The sequence below is a fragment of the Cyclopterus lumpus genome, chromosome 13 (genome assembly GCF_009769545.1).
Source record: "Cyclopterus lumpus isolate fCycLum1 chromosome 13, fCycLum1.pri, whole genome shotgun sequence".
Lineage (NCBI taxonomy): Eukaryota > Metazoa > Chordata > Actinopteri > Perciformes > Cyclopteridae > Cyclopterus > Cyclopterus lumpus.
Window position 1 is genome coordinate 20,534,115 of NC_046978.1, and position 8,674 is coordinate 20,542,788.

Genomic DNA, 8,674 nt, shown 5'->3' on the forward strand with positions numbered 1-8,674 from the left:
CTGGTCTTGTATTGTATATCCTGGTCCACCATAGACATACAGTAAGGAGCTGCTGTAGACCAGCACCACATGGACTAGATAGACCTCTTACTGGTCTTGTATTGTATATCCTGGTCCACCATAGACATACAGTAAGGAGCTGCTGTAGACCAGCACCACATGGACTACATAGACCTCTTACTGGTCTTGTATTGTATATCCTGGTCCACCATAGACATACAGTAAGGAGCTGCTGTAGACCAGCACCACATGGACTAGATAGACCTCTTACTGGTCTTGTATTGTATATCCTGGTCCACCATAGACATACAGTAAGGAGCTGCTGTAGACCAGCACCACATGGACTAGATAGACCTCTTACTGGTCTTGTATTGTATATCCTGGTCCACCATAGACATACAGTAAGGAGCTGCTGTAGACCAGCACCACATGGACTAGATAGACCTCTTACTGGTCTTGTATTGTATATCCTGGTCCACCATAGACATACAGTAAGGAGCTGCTGTAGACCAGCACCACATGGACTAGATAGACCTCTTACTGGTCTTGTATTGTATATCCTGGTCCACCATAGACATACAGTAAGGAGCTGCTGTAGACCAGCACCACATGGACTACATAGACCTCTTACTGGTCTTGTATTGTATATCCTGGTCCACCATAGACATACAGTAAGGAGCTGCTGTAGACCAGCACCACATGGACTAGATAGACCTCTTACTGGTCTTGTATTGTATATCCTGGTCCACCATAGACATACAGTAAGGAGCTGCTGTAGACCAGCACCACATGGACTAGATAGACCTCTTACTGGTCTTGTATTGTATATCCTGGTCCACCATAGACATACAGTAAGGAGCTGCTGTAGACCAGCAGCACATGGACTAGATAGACCTCTTACTGGTCTTGTATTGTATATCCTGGTCCACCATAGACATACAGTAAGGAGCTGCTGTAGACCAGCACCACATGGACTAGATAGACCTCTTACTGGTCTTGTATTGTATATCCTGGTCCACCATAGACATACAGTAAGGAGCTGCTGTAGACCAGCACCACATGGACTACATAGACCTCTTACTGGTCTTGTATTGTATATCCTGGTCCACCATAGACATACAGTAAGGAGCTGCTGTAGACCAGCACCACATGGACTAGATAGACCTCTTACTGGTCTTGTATTGTATATCCTGGTCCACCATAGACATACAGTAAGGAGCTGCTGTAGACCAGCACCACATGGACTACATAGACCTCTTACTGGTCTTGTATTGTATATCCTGGTCCACCATAGACATACAGTAAGGAGCTGCTGTAGACCAGCACCACATGGACTAGATAGACCTCTTACTGGTCTTGTATTGTATATCCTGGTCCACCATAGACATACAGTAAGGAGCTGCTGTAGACCAGCACCACATGGACTACATAGACCTCTTACTGGTCTTGTATTGTATATCCTGGTCCACCATAGACATACAGTAAGGAGCTGCTGTAGACCAGCACCACATGGACTAGATAGACCTCTTACTGGTCTTGTATTGTATATCCTGGTCCACCATAGACATACAGTAAGGAGCTGCTGTAGACCAGCACCACATGGACTACATAGACCTCTTACTGGTCTTGTATTGTATATCCTGGTCCACCATAGACATACAGTAAGGAGCTGCTGTAGACCAGCACCACATGGACTAGATAGACCTCTTACTGGTCTTGTATTGTATATCCTGGTCCACCATAGACATACAGTAAGGAGCTGCTGTAGACCAGCACCACATGGACTACATAGACCTCTTACTGGTCTTGTATTGTATATCCTGGTCCACCATAGACATACAGTAAGGAGCTGCTGTAGACCAGCACCACATGGACTAGATAGACCTCTTACTGGTCTTGTATTGTATATCCTGGTCCACCATAGACATACAGTAAGGAGCTGCTGTAGACCAGCACCACATGGACTACATAGACCTCTTACTGGTCTTGTATTGTATATCCTGGTCCACCATAGACATACAGTAAGGAGCTGCTGTAGACCAGCACCACCAGTAACTAAAGTATCACCAATCATGCACCCAGTATTACAGGCTTTCAACTGCTGGACAGATCATCAATATATAGATTTCAAAGAACTGGGGACTAGACCCCCCTTGTCAGACCCCATTGCTGACCCCAAATGGGGCCGAGACTCCGGGGCCACAGTCCACCTCCATAGTCTGGTGGGCCTGAACTCTCTCAATGTGTTTGGGGACTCCTCTTTGACTCAAACAGCTTTCCATGACGACCACGGCCAAAAGCTTTGGGGGCGTCAATGAAACACATGAGAACGGATGACCTTTGACCTCTGTATTTGTTGACGATTTCCTTTAAGGCCTATTTACACAACTCAGTGCCATGTATGAAGCTAAGAAAACAAGTCTTTGCGCTTCAGAGTGCTGCTAGAAACACCTGGAGAACCTGAGAGCTCGTGTTTCAGCTGTGGATCAGATGATGTAACGTGTTGCTGCTCTTTCATGTCACAACAACCCGTCGGTGGTAAAACGGACAAAGGGACTCGACCGCCGGCCTCTCTGACTGACAGTAAGTCCCTGATCTGTTTGATCAGCCGACACTTTAGAGCCTCGTTATCTCAGCGTCCATCGGAAGAACACGACTTTAAGTATTTATGTAATAACTGCTGTCATCTTCTGGCCGGAGATGAAGGTGGCGGCTCCACGTCCAAGCCCCGCCCACCTAGGCTTCACCTTTTATCGTCAAAGTGGATCCTAATCCCCCCGCTAGGATTAGGAGGACGAGGCGCTCAGCCACCATGAAACACGAGAGCAGCGGCTACACCTGCACAGGTACGACCACGCCCTCTACACCTGCACAGGTACGACCACGCCCTCTACACCTGCACAGGTACGACCACGCCCTCTACACCTGCACAGGTACGACCACGCCCTCTACACCTGCACAGGTACGACCAGGCCCTCTACACCTGCACAGGTACGACCACGCCCTCTACACCTGCACAGGTACGACCACGCCCTCTACACCTGCACAGGTACGACCACGCCCTCTACACCTGCACAGGTACGACCAGGCCCTCTACACCTGCACAGGTACGACCACGCCCTCTACACCTGCACAGGTACGACCACGCCCTCTACACCTGCACAGGTACGACCAGGTATGACAGGTGCATTTTTTATTGTGGAAATTTATTTGAGTTGGGTTTACTTTGCGGCTTCATCATGCTGGTGAATCGTTATGTTATAGACTAAAGGATTATTTTATTTTACAGACTAAAGGATTATTTTATTTTACAGACTAAAGGATTATTTTATTTTAGGATTATCTCTCTGCAGGACGATTTCTACTGATCTGAAACCAGCTGGAAGGAAATCAATCTAAAACCTTAATTGAATTGTAAAATCACACAGTCCAGCAGCATCTTCAAGCACTTCAACAGGATGGATCCACTGTCACTGTGTGTGTGTGTGCTAGAAACACACTGTGAATACCAAGTCTCCCCTGAAACAGTCCAGAACCATTACAATTTATACCAATAAGTGATATTATTTAAAACAGATGTGCTATGATGTCAATTGCATCATCAAAGATGCAATGTGTAACAAATAGAGAGCAGCAACCTCCAGTTCATGTGTTAAAGCTGCATTCTCTCTCCTGACCACCAGGGGGCGACTCCTCTGGTTGTATAGAAGTCTATGCTTCATGTGTTAAAGCTGCATTCTCTCTACTGACCACCAGGGGGCGACTCCTCTGGTTGTATAGAAGTCTATGCTTCATGTGTTAAAGCTGCATTCTCTCTACTGACCACCAGGGGGCGACTCCTCTGGTTGTATAGAAGTCTATGCTTCATGTGTTAAAGCTGCATTCTCTCTACTGACCACCAGGCGGCGACTCCTCTGGTTGTATAGAAGTCTATGCTTCATGTGTTAAAGCTGCATTCTCTCTAGTGACCACCAGGGGGCGACTCCTCTGGTTGTATAGAAGTCTATGCTTCATGTGTTAAAGCTGCATTCTCTCTCCTGACCACCAGGGGGCGACTCCTCTGGTTGTATAGAAGTCTATGCTTCGTGTGTTAAAGCTGCATTCTCTCTAGTGACCACCAGGGGGCGACTCCTCTAGTTGTATAGAAGTCTATGTTTCATGTGTTAAAGCTGCATTCTCTCTCCTGACCACCAGGGGGCGACTCCTGGTTGTATAGAAGTCTATTCTTCATGTGTTAAAGCTGCATTCTCTCTGCTGACCACCAGGGGGCGACTCCTCTGGTTGTATATAAGTCTATGCTTCATGTGTTAAAGCTGCATTCTCTCTGCTGACCACCAGGGGGCGACTCCTCTGGTTGTATAGAAGTCTATGCTTCATGTATTAAAGCTGCATTCTCTCTCCTGACCACCAGGGGCGACTCCTCTGGTTGTATAGAAGTCTATGCTTCATGTGTTAAAGCTGCATTCTCTCTGCTGACCACCAGGGGGCGACTCCTGGTTGTATAGAAGTCTATTCTTCATGTGTTAAAGCTGCATTCTCTCTGCTGACCACAAGGGGGCGACTCCTCTGGTTGTATAGAAGTCTATGCTTCATGTGTTGAAGCTGCATTCTCTCTGCTGACCACCAGGGGGTGACTCCTCTGGTTGTATAGAAGTCTATGCTTCATGTGTTAAAGCTGCATTCTCTCTCCTGATCACCAGGGGGTGACTCCTCTGGTTGTATAGAAGTCTATGCTTCATGTGTTAAAGCTTCATTCTCTCTCCTGACCACCAGGGGGCGACTCCTGGTTGTATAGAAGTCTATTCTTCATGTGTTAAAGCTGCATTCTCTCTCCTGACCACCAGGGGGCGACTCCTCTGGTTGTATAGAAGTCTATGCTTCATGTGTTAAAGCTGCATTCTCTCTCCTGACCACCAGGGGGTGACTCCTCTGGTTGTATAGAAGTCTATGCTTCATGTATTAAAGCTGCATTCTCTCTCCTGACCACCAGGGGGTGACTCCTCTGGTTGTATAGAAGTCTATGCTTCATGTATTAAAGCTGCATTCTCTCTGCTGACCACCAGGGGGCGACTCCTGGTTGTATAGAAGTCTATTCTTCATGTGTTAAAGCTGCATTCTCTCTCCTGACCACCAGGGGGCGACTCCTCTGGTTGTATAGAAGTCTATGCTTCATGTGTTAAAGCTGCATTCTCTCTCCTGACTACCAGGGGGCGACTCCTCTGGTTGTATAGAAGTCTATGCTTCATGTGTTAAAGCTGCATTCTCTCTACTGACCACCAGGGGGCGACTCCTCTGGTTGTATAGAAGTCTATGCTTCGTGTGTTAAAGCTGCATTCTCTCTAGTGACCACCAGGGGGCGACTCCTCTGGTTGTATAGAAGTCTATTCTTCATGTGTTAAAGCTGCATTCTCTCTCCTGACCACCAGGGGGCGACTCCTCTGGTTGTATAGAAGTCTATGCTTCATGTGTTAAAGCTGCATTCTCTCTACTGACCACCAGGGGGCGACTCCTCTGGTTGTATAGAAGTCTATGCTTCATGTGTTAAAGCTGCATTCTCTCTACTGACCACCAGGCGGCGACTCCTCTGGTTGTATAGAAGTCTATGCTTCATGTGTTAAAGCTGCATTCTCTCTAGTAACCACCAGGGGGCGACTCCTCTGGTTGTATAGAAGTCTATGTTTCATGTGTTAAAGCTGCATTCTCTCTCCTGACCACCAGGGGGCGACTCCTCTGGTTGTATAGAAGTCTATGCTTCGTGTGTTAAAGCTGCATTCTCTCTAGTGACCACCAGGGGGCGACTCCTCTGGTTGTATAGAAGTCTATGTTTCATGTGTTAAAGCTGCATTCTCTCTCCTGACCACCAGGGGGCGACTCCTGGTTGTATAGAAGTCTATGCTTCATGTGTTAAAGCTGCATTCTCTCTGCTGACCACCAGGGGGCGACTCCTGGTTGTATAGAAGTCTATTCTTCATGTGTTAAAGCTGCATTCTCTCTGCTGACCACAAGGGGGCGACTCCTCTGGTTGTATAGAAGTCTATGCTTCATGTGTTAAAGCTGCATTCTCTCTGCTGACCACCAGGGGGTGACTCCTCTGGTTGTATAGAAGTCTATGCTTCATGTGTTAAAGCTGCATTCTCTCTCCTGATCACCAGGGGGTGACTCCTCTGGTTGTATAGAAGTCTATGCTTCATGTGTTAAAGCTTCATTCTCTCTCCTGACCACCAGGGGGCGACTCCTGGTTGTATAGAAGTCTATTCTTCATGTGTTAAAGCTGCATTCTCTCTCCTGACCACCAGGGGGCGACTCCTCTGGTTGTATAGAAGTCTATGCTTCATGTGTTAAAGCTGCATTCTCTCTCCTGACCACCAGGGGGTGACTCCTCTGGTTGTATAGAAGTCTATGCTTCATGTATTAAAGCTGCATTCTCTCTCCTGACCACCAGGGGGTGACTCCTCTGGTTGTATAGAAGTCTATGCTTCATGTATTAAAGCTGCATTCTCTCTGCTGACCACCAGGGGGCGACTCCTGGTTGTATAGAAGTCTATTCTTCATGTGTTAAAGCTGCATTCTCTCTCCTGACCACCAGGGGGCGACTCCTCTGGTTGTATAGAAGTCTATGCTTCATGTGTTAAAGCTGCATTCTCTCTCCTGACCACCAGGGGGCGACTCCTCTGGTTGTATAGAAGTCTATGCTTCATGTGTTAAAGCTGCATTCTCTCTAGTGACCACCAGGGGGCGACTCCTCTGGTTGTATAGAAGTCTATGCTTCGTGTGTTAAAGCTGCATTCTCTCTAGTGACCACCAGGGGGCGACTCCTCTGGTTGTATAGAAGTCTATTCTTCATGTGTTAAAGCTGCATTCTCTCTCCTGACCACCAGGGGGCGACTCCTCTGGTTGTATAGAAGTCTATGCTTCATGTGTTAAAGCTGCATTCTCTCTACTGACCACCAGGGGGCGACTCCTCTGGTTGTATAGAAGTCTATGCTTCATGTGTTAAAGCTGCATTCTCTCTACTGACCACCAGGCGGCGACTCCTCTGGTTGTATAGAAGTCTATGCTTCATGTGTTAAAGCTGCATTCTCTCTAGTAACCACCAGGGGGCGACTCCTCTGGTTGTATAGAAGTCTATGTTTCATGTGTTAAAGCTGCATTCTCTCTCCTGACCACCAGGGGGCGACTCCTCTGGTTGTATAGAAGTCTATGCTTCATGTGTTAAAGCTGCATTCTCTCTAGTGACCACCAGGGGGCGACTCCTCTGGTTGTATAGAAGTCTATGTTTCATGTGTTAAAGCTGCATTCTCTCTCCTGACCACCAGGGGGCGACTCCTGGTTGTATAGAAGTCTATGCTTCATGTGTTAAAGCTGCATTCTCTCTGCTGACCACCAGGGGGCGACTCCTGGTTGTATAGAAGTCTATTCTTCATGTGTTAAAGCTGCATTCTCTCTGCTGACCACCAGGGGGCGACTCCTCTGGTTGTATAGAAGTCTATGCTTCATGTGTTAAAGCTGCATTCTCTCTACTGACCACCAGGGTGCGACTCCTCTGGTTGTATAGAAGTCTATGCTTCATGTATTAAAGCTGCATTCTCTCTCCTGACCACCAGGGGCGACTCCTCTGGTTGTATAGAAGTCTATGCTTCATGTGTTAAAGCTGCATTCTCTCTCCTGACCACCAGGGGGCAACTCCTGGTTGTATAGAAGTCTATTCTTCATGTGTTAAAGCTGCATTCTCTCTGCTGACCACCAGGGGGCGACTCCCCTGGTTGTATAGAAGTCTATGCTTCATGTGTTAAAGCTGCATTCTCTCTCCTGACCACCAGGGGGCGACTCCTCTGGTTGTATAGAAGTCTATGCTTCATGTGTTAAAGCTGCATTCTCTCTCCTGACCACCAGGGGGCGACTCCTGGTTGTATAGAAGTCTATTCTTCATTTGTTAAAGCTATATTCTCTCTGCTGACCACCAGGGGGCGACTCCTCTGGTTGTATATAAGTCTATGCTTCATGTGTTAAAGCTGCATTCTCTCTGCTGACCACCAGGGGGCGACTCCTCTGGTTGTATAGAAGTCTATGCTTCATGTATTAAAGCTGCATTCTCTCTCCTGACCACCAGGGGCGACTCCTCTGGTTGTATAGAAGTCTATGCTTCATGTGTTAAAGCTGCATTCTCTCTGCTGACCACCAGGGGGCGACTCCTGGTTGTATAGAAGTCTATTCTTCATGTGTTAAAGCTGCATTCTCTCTGCTGACCACCAGGGGGCGACTCCTCTGGTTGTATAGAAGTCTATGCTTCATGTGTTAAAGCTGCAGTCTCTCTGCTGACCACCAGGGGGTGACTCCTCTGGTTGTATAGAAGTCTATGCTTCATGTGTTAAAGCTGCATTCTCTCTCCTGATCACCAGGGGGTGACTCCTCTGGTTGTATAGAAGTCTATGCTTCATGTGTTAAAGCTTCATTCTCTCTCCTGACCACCAGGGGGCGACTCCTGGTTGTATAGAAGTCTATTCTTCATGTGTTAAAGCTGCATTCTCTCTCCTGACCACCAGGGGGCGACTCCTCTGGTTGTATAGAAGTCTATGCTTCATGTGTTAAAGCTGCATTCTCTCTCCTGACCACCAGGGGGTGACTCCTCTGGTTGTATAGAAGTCTATGCTTCATGTATTAAAGCTGCATTCTC

The 8,674-nt window shown here is 47.4% G+C and overlaps 1 protein-coding gene across 1 annotated transcript in view; it reads left to right on the top strand.

Annotated features, from left to right (window-relative positions):
* Positions 1–2,812: 2,812 nt before the first annotated feature.
* Positions 2,813–8,674, top strand: part of gmnc (geminin coiled-coil domain containing) — a 43,228-nt gene continuing 37,366 nt past the window's right edge. The window contains exon 1 of the mRNA XM_034549076.1: positions 2,813–3,107. Within this exon, the coding sequence (XP_034404967.1) occupies positions 2,813–3,107 (295 nt within the window). The remainder of the gene's footprint in view (positions 3,108–8,674) is intronic.